The sequence below is a fragment of the Elgaria multicarinata genome, chromosome 4 (genome assembly GCF_023053635.1).
Source record: "Elgaria multicarinata webbii isolate HBS135686 ecotype San Diego chromosome 4, rElgMul1.1.pri, whole genome shotgun sequence".
Classification (NCBI taxonomy): domain Eukaryota; kingdom Metazoa; phylum Chordata; class Lepidosauria; order Squamata; family Anguidae; genus Elgaria; species Elgaria multicarinata.
In genome coordinates this window covers 22204876-22218374 of record NC_086174.1, presented here as the reverse complement: position 1 = coordinate 22218374, position 13499 = coordinate 22204876, and the positions used below count along the sequence as shown (strand labels likewise).

The 13499-nt window shown below is 45.5% G+C and overlaps 2 protein-coding genes across 2 annotated transcripts in view; one reads left to right on the top strand and one right to left on the bottom strand.

The window, feature by feature from the left end:
* Positions 1–4458, bottom strand: part of KLHDC3 (kelch domain containing 3) — a 48205-nt gene extending 43747 nt beyond the window's left edge. Inside the window, exon 1 of the mRNA XM_063123937.1 lies at positions 4336–4458. The gene's annotated coding sequence lies outside the window, so the exon portion shown is untranslated. The remainder of the gene's footprint in view (positions 1–4335) is intronic.
* Positions 4459–6576: 2118 nt separating this feature from the next.
* MEA1 (male-enhanced antigen 1) lies at positions 6577–13479 on the top strand. The gene is made up of 4 exons (XM_063123934.1): positions 6577–6665; positions 10518–10803; positions 10927–11023; positions 12775–13479. Exons 2-4 carry the CDS (start codon positions 10528–10530, stop codon positions 12930–12932), a joined length of 531 nt encoding a protein of 176 aa, XP_062980004.1. The 5' UTR covers positions 6577–6665; positions 10518–10527; the 3' UTR covers positions 12933–13479.
* The last annotated feature ends 20 nt before the right edge of the window (positions 13480–13499 follow it).

The window sequence follows — 13499 nt, the reverse complement described above, 5'->3', positions numbered from 1 at the left end:
CTGAAGTGACATACCACAAGGAATAGTGACTGCCCATGTCCACTAATAGGAAGACCAGCTGTGAAAAGACAGACTAAACAAAAGGTCATACATCTGATCACTTATGTAAGCTGAGTTAACAAGATACAGCCTACTGAAATGAAAAGGAACCGACTACATTTTACACATCCACCCACCCACACAAAATCTATCCAATTCCAAATTCCCAACCAATGTACTCCAGTGTCCCATCTCAAGCAGCAGCTGACAGTCAAGTGCTCATCCTCCTCAGCTGACCACTTGCAGGTGCCTCAGAACCTTGGGGTATTATCCTCTCTTGCCCTCTGCTTCCTTCCTTTATGCTATGGTCGTTCTGACATCAGAGGGAAGAAAACACTCTAGAATTTCCAAAGGGACAGAAGTGCCCAGATTATCATCCAGGGTTGATTATTGCTATGCACCGCATAGGGGGATGATCTTGAAAACGGTTCATGAACTTTGGTTTGTTCAAAATATAACAGCCAGGATATTGACTAGTACCGGATGATAAAAACATCCATTGTTCAAATGAAAAGATCTTCACAGGCTTCCAATTTGTTTCTGAATACAATTCAAGATTTTGTTTTGATTAATAAAGGCCTATACAGCTTGGGACCAAGGTATCTGAAGGGCCACCTATTCCCATTTAAGACTTGTGTCAGAGGCTCTGGTGCCAATTCAGAAGTGACAACCAGAGATAGTGCCTTATCAATGAGAAGCCCCTGTTTTGAATGCTCTCTCCAGCAGCACTATATTGGCACTACTTATTGCTTTTGCACCTAGCAAAGGCAACTTTTTTGTTGCAGGTGTTTAAGAGATAATTTTATTTCAGCTGTTAATTCTGTTCTTAGCTATTATTTTTACTACTGCTGTGAATTTTAATTATTTATGTGAACTGCTGGATTTTAAATTGTTTGTATTATATTGTATGCATTGGCTATAAGGCTGCCAGGAAATCATTAAAACAAAAAACAAAACAAAAAGTTCTCCTATAGTCTACAGACAACAGTATATTTTGTGCAAATTAGAGGAAGAATACTTGCCTCCCACCTCATGACATTTTTCTGCATTATAGATCCATTCTATTTAGCTACCTACTGAAAGACCAGTGTGGTGTAGTGGCTAAGGTGTTGGATTGGGAGTCGGGAGATCCAGGTTCTAGTCCCCACTTCGCCATGGAAAACCACTGGGTGACATACTCTCAGCCCAACCTACCTAACAGGGTTGTTGTGAAGATAATATGGAGAGGAGGAGGATTATGTACACCTCCTTGGAGGAAAAAAGGCGGGATATAAATGTAATAAATAAATAAAAATCAAGAGTCTATCAAAAAGCTTCAGTAGGTCCAACTTGTTCCATGTACAGAATCATCTCCTTCCTCTAGCAAAGATCCCAAGAACCTTAGAGAGATGCTTGTTAGATACACGTCTCCAACAGAAACTTTCTATAAACAGAAGTCATAAAGCAAGCCAGAAATTCCATGAACACCACTAGTCATTTGAACAGTAGAGAGGAAATTGCTATAGAAGGGCAGCTCTCACCAATGACAGAAACACAGAAGCAAGAGTTCAACCTCGATTCACCCTTCACCTCTAAAGACATGAGAGGCTCCTGAACTAGCTCCCATTCAAGAGGCAGCTGGACAACCATCTGTCAGGTATGCTTTAAGGTGGATTCTGCATTGAGCAGGGGGTTGGACTTGATGGCTTTGTAGGCCCCTTCCAACTCTACTATTCTATGATCCCACGAAAACCATGATCTTGCAATATAGAAAAATGCAGGCTCCAGCTTAAAAGATTTAAAAGGCAGTGTTATGTGGAAATGCGGCACGGAACTAGGAACCTTGTGCCACATGTATTCTAACTACATGTCCATGAATGGAAGAAACCTTTTTGTTCATGGATGGGACAAGGATCCAATCAAAGATCCCACTGGCAGAAGAGAAGGCAAGTTTTGCAAATTCCCCCCTTCCCCTCAGCCCCCTTTTTTCTAGAGGGGCACCAGGCATCCAGAACAAATATACAGTGGCACAAGAGGCTGCAGCGTGAAGGGGAAATCAGTGAAAGCTGCCTCTCCTCCCTTCCACTGTGAACTCCAGTCAGAAGATACTTGTGCCAGTGGGAGCAAACTCAAGATCTTGGCTCATTGTTCTCAAGTTTAATTAAATTTATTCTAGATGAGCTATTTTAAAAAAACAAAAGAAGAGTACACCCAGACAAGTCTGTTTCTTATTGGGTAGATCTGAAAAATAATCTAGTCCCAATTAAGAATATGTAGAATTGATGCGCAGATGCATTTGCATCATTTGGTTTAGCTGCACTTTATAACTGGCAATTGAATGTATGCACTGACACTACTGCTTTTGCAGATTTATGAAAGTTGTTTGTGGTGCCATACCTCTGATGGCCGACTTAGACATCCAAGCCATCCGTTGATGCTGCAGCCACCAAGTGATGAATACACAAGTTGGCCCTTGAGTTTAAATTGCCATCACCAGGACTTGCTGGCCTCAGTTTTGTCTGAGGAATGTACAAGATCTCTGGACAACTTTAGTCACGTGAAGGAGTATATTTTCTCCAAATTTTGGTGAATGTTAATCTACACTAACAATTTAGAATTAGAGTTATTTGGGATTACAGTACAGTACAGGAAGTTTGTTTTAAAATATATGTAGCAAAAGTGAGTGGGGAAGGGAATGGCACACACTTTTGGCACATACCAATGGAGCTTCTCATCAGTCACACATTGTGTTCACCTTTTAAGTGACTACTGACCTATGGCGGCACAGTTATTACAGATTAAGCCTTTGGTTTATCCCCTTAATCCTCATTCCCAATTAAGTACATATAACTGCATTTGCCCACATTTATCTCTCCTTACCCTTATCACTCCCCGCCCTCTTTCTGTTTTCCCCATTGTTTATTCCAGATTGTAAACTCTTGGAGAGTAGGCAGCCCTATCTATTTTGCCTTTGTTACTCAGTGCCAATAATAAATACATCATCATCATCATCATCATCATCAATAGTAATAAGAAAAAAGACCTTGTGCTCTGTCAGGAATGGGGAAATCATAAAAACAGCCTCTTTAGACCTGTGCATCCAACCTAGTGCTCTCCAGATTTTTTTTAAATGTATAATGCATTTTAAATGGTTTTTAATTGCTGTGAACCACCCAGAGTTTTGGCTACGGGGCGGTATAGAAATATAATAAATGAAATGTTTTGGACTACAACTCTTATCAGCTTTAGCCAGCATGGCCAATGGCCAGGGATGATAAGTGCTGTTGTCCAAAACATCTGGAGAGCACCAGGTTGGGGATTTCTCTCACATATATCCCTAGTGAATACTCAGTGGCCCTAAAAGGGAGTAGCACTTCAGTGTAGAACCTCACTTCCTTTGAATATAGGTTGCCACAAAGAGGAGGGCCAGGATCTCTTCTCGATCATCCCAGTGCATGACATGAAATAATGGGCTCAAGTTACGGGAAGACAGATTCCGGCTGGACATCAGGAAAAACTTCCTGACTGTTAGAGCAGTATGACAATGGAACCAATTAAGGTGGATTCCTGCATTGAGCAGGGGACTTGGTGGCCTTATAGGCCCCTTCCAACTCTACTATTCTGTGATTATACATCCACCTAGAAAGAGAGGTTTGCCTGTTTGAGATGATCAAAGGCACACGTTAAGGCTGTCCTTACTATTAGGCAGAAGCCTCACGCTTTTGATTCAGGAAGACATGAAAGGGCAGCAAACGGTCAGTCATTTAATTTATCATAGCTGCATTTTTACTGCCAGGGGGCGGGAGGTGGGGGGAGAGGCGTTTGTGCCTCCTCAGCTACCAGAAATAACTTGCCCAGCCTTGGATCCTCTACACCTTGAATTGAGAAGGGAGGGAAGGGGTCGCCATTTGCTATTTCCACCTCAGGCAGCAAAATGTCTTGGGCCAGCCCTGCACATAGAACAGGTAATCATAATTCGCATTGCAGTTCAGTTTTAAGGACGGGATAAAGAAGCCCACCTCCTATAAGCGCTTAGCTCGGGGTCCTGAAGGCTCACAGCGGGCGCCTAGCCGGTCACACCCTCAATAAGGTCTCCATGCTCTCTCCCTTCACGGAGGCCTCCCCCTCCAACCACCCCGGCCACGGACGGTTCCGAACACCCAACGCCATCCCGCACAGAAGCATTCCAGCTCCCGGTCTAAACCTCCAACGGACAGCGCCGCCGAGGCGCTCTTGCCCACCTGCCCCGTCCGTCCCCCCACAGCAGGAGCTCTTCGGAAGGAGTCCGACCTCGCTCTGCCACCTCAGCAGCATTACCTGCCTGGGGGAGAGGGAAGCGGGGCCGGCCCGCGGCCCCGAAGGGTCACGCCCGCTCTCCCAGCGCTCTTCCAGGTCTAACGGCCCAGGCAAGTCCCAGCTCTCTCTCCTCAGGCGCTCCAAACCTCTCGTTCCCTCGCACCCATCCAGGCCCGGTCTAAGCCCAGCTTCGGCGCGCAAGCGCAGCGGCATGGGCCCCGCCTATTGGGGGAGCCTGGGAAACGTAGTCTTTACTTGAGCCTCATACAAAAGATGAGGGTGGCTGCTGGGACCCCCGAGCTCCTTGCGAGGAAGGGCAGGGTATAAATCCAATCAAATCAATACATCATCAACAATTTAGGCTCACTGACAACATTTTTAAAAGGTGTATCTCATGAAGTGGACTATAGTCCAGGAAAGCTTATGCCTTAATAAATGTGCTAACTTATAAGGTGCCATAAGACTATGGCATTTTAAAATGGCATTTCGAAAACATCTCTAATGGGCAAAGCAGGAGCAGTATTTTGCAGCAACAAACAAACCCATAAATAAATCTACCATAAATAAATATATTTTGCTATAAAAGAAATAGGTTGCTCTGGTAAATAAGGACATTGGGAGTGCATCAATATGTGGCCTACCAAACTGATCATAGTCCACTGGCTATATATTATGTCCATCATGATTTACAACCTGCCTCATTTTGCAGTCTTAGGCAGGCAACTAAAATAGGGTGCTTATCAGCAAAAAGAAAGCCATGTGGTGTTTTTAAAGCAGCAGTGAGGAAAGGTGTAGCCCTCTAGATGTGGGTGGGCTGCAACTCCCAACAGCTCTATCAAGCATGGCCAAAGGTGAGCAATGATGTGAGTTGTAGTCATAAGAATATTAGAATAAAAGAAAATAAGAAGAGACATGCTGGATCCAGCTGAGGGTCCATCTTGTCCGGCATTGTATTACCACAGTGGCCACCCAGCTGCCTGTGGGAAGCCTTCAAGTAGGAGATGAGTGCAATAGCACCATCCCACTCACAACTGGTAAACAGAGACATACTGCTTCTGACACTGGCAGTACTGATCAGTAGTAGGGTGACCAAATGAAAAGGAGGACAGGGCTCCTGTATCTTTAACAGTTGCATTGAAAAGGGAATTTTTGCAGGTATCATTGGTATATATGGAGAACCTGGTGAAATGTCATCTTCCTCACAACAGTTAAAGCTGCAGGTGCCCTGCCCTCTTTTAAATCTGGTCACTCTAGGATAGCCCCTGCAGCTTTAACTGTTGTGATGAAGAGGGAATTTCACCAGGTTCTCCATATATACAAATGACACCTGCTGAATTGACACCTGCATTTCTATGCTACTGTTAAAGATACAGGAGCCCTGTGCTCCTTTTCATATGGTCACCCTAATCAGTAGCCCATTGATAGCCTTATCCTGCATGAATTTGTCCAATCCCCTTCCAAATCGGCAGGCATCACTACTTCTTGTGGCAATAAATTTTATAGTTAACTATATACTGTCTGAAGAAGTATTTAAGAACATAAGAAGAGCCCTAGTAGATCAGACCAGGGGTCCATCTAGTCCAGCATTCTGTTCACACAGTGGACAATTAGCTGTCGACCAGGAACTCACAAGCAGGACACGGGTACACAAACACCCTTCTGCCCATGTTCCCGGGCAACTGGTGTATATAGGATTACTGCCTACTTCCTTTTGTCTGAATCTCTGGTTTAGCTTCATGGGAAGACATGAAACTGATCGGTGGGAATTGCAGTCCAGTAACATCTGACAGACCTCACGTTCCCCATCTCTGCTTTAAAGTCAGCTAATTCTTTTACTGCATGAGTTATGCTTTTCATTAGATGCAAGCAAAAGGGCAGATATTGATCAGTCTTTTGAAAGCAACTTCATGAATCAAACGTGTGTGTGGTAGTGGGGAGGTTCTAACGTGTTTGTGATCATTCTATATCTCGTGTGGTTTTTATTTCAACGCAAGGAACAATAGCGAGAGTCTGAAAGGTGTGTGTATGTGTGTGAAGAAGGACTGGAGTAAACGACGCTGTAAACCAGCCTTCGCTAAGCTGGCGCCCTCCGGATGTGTTGGGACTGCAGGCTGGCTGGGAATGATGGGAGCAGCAGTCCCAACACATCCGGAGGGCGCCAGCTTGGGGAAGGCTGCGGTAAAGACATCGCCAAACCCGGCGGGAGGTTGTCATAGTTACTGCTCCTCCCATCGCGCTCGGCTATGACGACATCCTCAATGGCCGGGTACGCCTTGTTGTTTCCGGAGGTTGAGCAGGAGAGAACGAGAATCTTGCTTCGGTCTGAGACCGAGAAGGCGGAATTTGACTCGGTGAGGGCAGAAGGAGGGGGTGTTGCGGGGCTGGCGGCGGGGAAGGGCCGGGGAATAGTACCCTTTAGGTCGCCTTATAGCGGGCTATGTAGGAAATGGAGCGAGCAGAGCAGGTGTTGTCGGAAATGGAGGTCTTTGTTGTGGGGACGGATAATAATAATAATAATATAATACTTATTTATTTGTTATCCACCTTAGCATGCCAAGAGCGCTGTCGGTTGCCTAAAAATGCGCGCGCTGTCTCTCCTTTTCTCTCTAGTTGTAATACTACAACAACCATGTAATGTAGGTTTAGGACGGGGCGTTTTCGTTTAGGAACAAAGCGAGTAGTGTGTGTGTGTGTGTGAGTGAGAGAGAGAGAATAATAGAGGTGTAAATAACTGCAGGGATAGGGAAATGTTTGGATAGGAAGATGTTTTTCTCTCCCTGTCACCATACTAGAACCCAATGTAGTCATCCCGTAAAGCTGAATGGTGCCCGTTTCAGGGCAAACCAAAGAATGTACAGCGCAGAGTCAAATGATGGAATTTGCTACTGCAAGAAGTAGTGATGGCCACCAGCCTGGTTGAGAGGAATAGACAAATTTATGAAGGATAAGGCTCTCCGTGGCCTCTAGTCATGATGGCTATATATTGCCTCCAGGACCAGAGATAGTATGCCAGATGCTGGGGGACATGCTGGCAAGTCTCCAATATTCCATTCTTGGGCAAAGTGTTAGGAGCCTGTGGTGGCATCTCAGCTCCAGGGGTTCCTGAATGTAGTGATCAGTCCTTCCCCAAACTGGTACTTCCAGATGTGTTAGATTACAACCCTCACTATCCCCAACTGGCACAACTAATGCGCATGTTGGCTAAGGATGATGGGAGTTGTAGTCTAATACATTTGGAGGACACCAGGGGAAGGCTGATCTAGATTCAGTTTGGCTTCAGGACTGGTTATGGGACAGAGACAGCTTTGGTTGGCACTTTACACTGGGAACTGGACAAAGGGAGTGTGCACCTGTTGGTTCTGTTGGACCCCTCAGTGGCTTTCAGTATCATTGACCGTTATATCCTTGTGAGGCATCTCTCTGGGATGGAACTTGGAGACACTGATTTACAGTGGCTCTGGCCTTTCTTGGAGTGGTGATTTCAGAAGGTGCTGGACGACTCCTCTTTGACATCATGGCCACTGGCCTATGGTATCTTTCAGGGTTCCATCTTTAAAGTTATACGTGAAACCACTGGGAGAGGTAATCTGGAGTTCAGGGGTTCGGTGCAACCAGTATGCTGATGATGCACAACTGTGTCTCTTCTTTCCATCTAAAACTAAGGAAGCTGTTCAAATTCTAAATCAGTGTCTGATTTCCATAATGGAAAGTAATTTGTAATACAAATTGAAGCTTAATCCAGACAAGGCACAAGTATTCCTGGTCACTCAAAAGGCAGATAAGGAAATAGGGATTCAGCCTGTGTTGGATGGGGTTACACTCTCCCTTGAAGTTTGTGTGTACTGGATTCAGCCCTGAACCTGGATGGCCAGGTTTTGGTGGTGGCCAGGAGTGTATTTACATAGCTAAGGCTAGTATACCAACTGCAGCCATTCGTCAAGATGTCGGATCTGGCTACAGTGACACATGTCTAGTAACATCATGTTTGGGCTACTCAGTAGCTGCTACTGTAACAAGCTCTACATGGGATATAGAGGAGAAGGTGGCTTGAACTTAGACCATGTTGGCAGCCCGTGTAAAGATTTTAAAACCAGTGTAAAGATTATGATCTATAAATCCCTACATTACTCGGGACCAGGCTATTAGAAAGACCACATTCTACCTTATGAGCCTGTCTGGGTTTTAAGATCCTTTGGAGAGGACTTTCTCTCTGTTACACCACCACTGGAGCAATACTTAGTGGAAACATGAAAGAGGGTCTTCTTGGTAGCTGCTCCCAGCTCTGGGACTCCCTACCAAGGAAGGCACGGCTAGCTCCTTCTTTATTGCCCTTCTACTGGCAGGCAAAGACATTTTATTCAGGCAGAAGTTTGGGTGTTAAGCTGTCTTATTTACCAAACTAGGTTTTTAACTGGTGGGTGTTTATTTTTTAAATCTATTTTTAGCTAATGTATTTGAACTGAAGTTTTAATTCCGTAAATCTTTATCTGTGCTTATTTTTCTTTGAGCACTATTTTTAGTGGAGGGGTGGGCTAAACGCACATGAGGGGGAGGGTGCTGTTGCGAGGGTGTCTTGCTTCTGGATTTCTCATACACCTCTGGTTTGCTATGGTGGGGACAGAATGCTAGTCTGGATGGGCATTTGGTCTAATCCAGGGCTGGGGAACCTTTTTCAGGGCGAGGGCCGAATTCAGTTTTGGAGATGCTCTCGGGCTGCGTTCCACTGGTGGGCGGGGTCAGGGGCATCGCCAAAAATGCAAACAAATGCCCGCATATTGTAGTTTTAAAACTCTTGTTGCCAGTAACTAAGCCTTAGGAGAAGCAGTCCAACCTTTTACAATGGGGGTGGGTGGGGTGGGAAAAGCTGCACAGAAGCCAGGAAAACATGGAGCGATTGGTGGTTGGGGTTAATGGGGTGGGCCGGAGGGTGGGTGTGTGGAAAATTTCTAGGGAAACTTGAGAGGGCTGGATTTACCATTCCCCACCCCCACCCCGAGGTTCCACACCCCACCCAACATGGCTCTTACATTCTTACCATTATCTTCACCCTTGTTATAATAGCTTTGATTGTCAATCCACCCACTGCTAGGTGTTCTAGGCCGGTTTAGTCTCAACCATGTCCTCTTTAAGTGCTGTTCCTGTTTTTTTCACAGTAGTGAATGGTAGCTGTTCACTCATACAGAAGATGATAAAGGGGTGTATTGGGAGACACTGGGATGTGAGCTAAAACTGCCTGCGAATATCATAGTGCCAGAGGCAAGTTTTATCCCTCCCACCCAGCAGTACAACGTTTTTATTTTGTTCCATACAATGCAGTGTGAGAATTGCATTCTATGGAACTGGGAATTGAGCAAGCTACAGAGGAGTAGCTATTTCAGGTGAATGGACTGAGAAACCAGCCCTCCACTGAAGCTCTAGGAAAGAGGCTGGCTCTCCTTGAAGGAGCTACATTGCTTAGAGAAATAAGTTTGAGACTGGCCAGGATGGTTGGGCTTTGCAGTAGCATGACACAAACGAAAACTGTCCATATAAAACGCCCAAGAGTCCCTGGTGGTTCCATATTGCAATGGTGATGAGCAAGCTGTATTCCTAAAAAACACCTAATTGCTGCTGCTGCTGCTGCTCTTATGGAGTGACAAGCTTCCATAGAAGCTGTGAGTTGCCTGAAAGGTTGCTTGAAATCCCATTGCCCCACATAATGCTAAGCGTGTGTGTGTTAAAGAGAGAGATGTGACTGGTTATGGCTTTAAAGCTGGTGAAGTATAATGGAAGGTCTGGATGGAGGGTAGGCAACCTGGTGCCCTCTAGATATTTTGGACTACAACTCCTTATAAGCCCTGACCACTGGCCATGTTAGCTAGAGCTAATGGGAGTTGGTCCAAAACATTTAGAGGGCACCAGGCTGCCTACGCCTGGTCTGGATGCTTCAATTCATTCATTTCTTACATTTCTATTTCACCCAACAGCCAAAGCTCTCTGGGCAGTTACAAAGATTAAAACCCCAAAAATGTGATACAGTAACAGAATACAAAACCATTAACATACAAAAATATAAAAACAATGTTAAACAATCAGCAGTGCTCTTATCTCCACGAAAGAGCTTGTGTTGCAAATACCCTTTTCCCAGTTTTTCTCAGACAAACCTTTATAAAACTGTTTGCCTTGCAAAGTTCACAGATTTAAGTTCCGTGTTTTCCCCAAAGATCCTGGTGCATGGCCTTGGAGCCAGTGATTACGCGGAGAATGGGCCCAGAGAGGATTTGTCCAAACGAGCACGAAGAGCTGGGACTTCAAGAGACATCTGAAGGAGCTCCTGATCCTGTTGGGGAGTGGAGCAGTGAAGAACCCGAGGAGGAGGAGGAGGAGGAGGGCAGCAATAATGGCTACTTGTACCAACCACTGAACCAAGATCCAGATCAGGGACCACCAGCAGCTGAAGAAATGGTACCCAGCACAGAGCCGGCCCTTGACATCCATGAGCGACTTCAGGTAGCAGTTTTGTTACAAGGATGCGTCCTGGGATTCAGTAGGAGGTGGGGCTACAGAGAGCATCTCATGTGAAGCCTTTGCCTTATGCTTAACCCTTTTCATGGCCTTGTGCACTGCATGCAGGCAATGAGACTGCACCTGCCTGACCCACCTGTGGACAGCGACGAGGAGGAGGGATCTACAGCTCAGAGCAGTCACAGCTCTATCCCTATGGATCCAGGTAACATAACAAAACATTTTTTTAAAAAAAAATACATTCCTGTAGCCTGTAGGGGAAATTGAACTGAAATTTCAGAACTTCAGTGCAGATACCAAGCCCTGCTACACTAAGAACATAAGAGTCATGCTGGATCATACCAAGGGGCCATCTAGGCCAGCATTCTGTTCACACAGTGGCTGCCCAGCTGCCCCAATGGGAGGCCCACAAACCGGACATGAATGCAACGGCACCCTCCTGCCCATGCTTCCCAGCAACTGACGTACGGAGGCATACTGCCTCCAATACTGGAGGTAGCATATAGCCATCAGGACTAGTAACCATTGATAGCTTTATCCTCCATGAATTTGTCCAACCCCCTTTTAAAGACATCAAAATTGGTGGCCATCACTACATCTTGTCCACTTTCTCCCCCCCCCCCCATGCGTAATTCTGTACATCTTTGTCATGTGTCCCCTTACTTGCCTTTCTTCCAAATTAAACAATCCCAGATGTTGTAACGTTTCCTCATAGGGGGGTTGCTCCAGCCCTTCGACCATTTTCGTTGCCCTTTTTCCAACTCTACAATATCCTTTTTTAGGTGTGGCGACCAGAACTGTACACAGTATTTGTCAGTGGGGTTGCACCATAGATTTGAATGAGGGCAGTATGATACACATTCAGGCTGTGTACAAGTTTTACCATTCTACCTATTAAGACCTGTGCTTTTCTAGTTTTGCCATATCCTCTAGGTTTGGGATTTCTTCCATGACACTTACCCACATCCCTATCCTGCTCTTCCTCTAACAAGCTGAAGAAGATAGAGGGTGTTGTTCCATTATTTTCACAATGGCCCTGTTCAGAGGACACCTTAAACCACAGTGAATAAGGCAAAAAGCCTTATTCACCATGGTTAAAGCTGTGGTTTAAGGTGTCTTCTGAACAGGGCCAATAACTCTGTGTGGTAGACTAGGCTGGGCCGGTTCGGACAACACTTTAGGCTCTGTGGTTAGCGAAACTCTGGTTCTCTAGGGTTAGCACTAACCACAAGCTGTGCTGTCGCACACAAAACTTTAAGCCATAGTTAGAGCCACTAACCCTGCTGCAGACAGTCTGACTGTAGTTAGCGAGTGAACAGGATTTAGCAAAATGCATCACACAAGACACCTTAAACCCTGCTGCTTAACTGAAAGCCTTAACCAGCAGGGTTTAAGGTGTCTTCTGGACAGGCTCACTGAGAGATTATCAGCATCAAGACTTGAATTGGGGTCTAAACATGTCTTCTCCTTGCCCAAGACCATTCCTCTGTATCCCACTAGTTGTTGTGCCATTTCTTCCTCCCCATTCTTGCAAACATGATTTTAGAAGTTGGCTGGCTACACTATTTTCAGGCTGCTAACTAGTGTACAGAAACTCTCGGTATCTGTGTTATTTAACCATGGCTGCTTATCTGGGTTGAATAACTATTGTGTATCATCTTGCTTGTAAGCCTTATGGGGCAACAAACTGTCTTTGATTGTCCAATTCCTATTACAAACTTACCATGTCCAATTCCTATTACAAACTTACCATGATCCACAAGTGCATTTCCTGCACACTTTTTCAGTAAATCAGAGCCTCTATCCTGGGTTATTTGCTACGTTGGACAAATGGTCCCTTTCTCCATTCACCGCTTGAGTACTGCATGAATATGGAAACCTCTGGGAAGATACTATGGTTTTGTTTTGTTTTTGATTTGGAGCCGTGTCTGAAACCCTTTGGCTTTCGTTGACTAGAACACGTGGAGTTGGTGAAAAGGACTATGGCTGGGGTGAAGCTCCCCTCGCTGGGTATCCCGGCCTGGGCCAATGAGATCTCGGATGACCAGTGGCAGGACATGGTGCAGCGGACACTGCAAGCCAGACAGAGCGGCGCCAAGCCCGAATGGAAGTGAAGATTGAAGAGCCAATGGTGAACGGCCTGCCCACCGCGGAAACTGCGGAGCATGAAGTGTTGCACTTTAGACGATCTTTCTCTGAACTGGTCAAGTAGATATTTATCTTTCACCAGCATTGGTGCTTTGTGTTCATCTTGTCACACTGAAAACATGGCCTAACTCATCACTCGTTTGTAACGCCCACTCATAGCTACTGGGTGGTGGTGGTGGTGGCTGTAGGCGCGGCCCACACCCATAGGCTGTTTTCCTTGTCTTGGGGAAAAGCCTCTGGAAGAAATCATCAGCCCCTGTGAATTGACCCTTGGACATACATGTGTTAGCCCTGTTATTCTCCCTCTCTCTCTTTCTTCCCGCTATCCATGCGACACATGGGCTAAAGAGCTAAACATGGCCATGAGGTGGAGTCCAGCATGTCATCTTTTCAAGAGATCCATTTTATTTAGTTCTGTACATACAGGGACATCTGTACAAAATCCAACACTGTCATACTATGTAATACTCTACTGAAAATAAAGTACACCATATGTACATAATGAACTGTAAAGCAGCTTAATACTTGTGTCC

What these genes read in the sequence shown, in the direction of transcription:
- MEA1 (XM_063123934.1), top strand. Translation starts at nt 10,528, where the DNA reads ATGGCCTTGGAGCCAGTGATTACGCGGAGAATGGGCCCAGAGAGGATT. An exon ending in ACATCCATGAGCGACTTCAG is followed by an intron (nt 10,804 to 10,926) that starts GTAGCAGTTTTG and finishes CACTGCATGCAG; the next exon opens with GCAATGAGACTGCACCTGCC. An exon ending in CTCTATCCCTATGGATCCAG is followed by an intron (nt 11,024 to 12,774) that starts GTAACATAACAA and finishes TTCGTTGACTAG; the next exon opens with AACACGTGGAGTTGGTGAAA.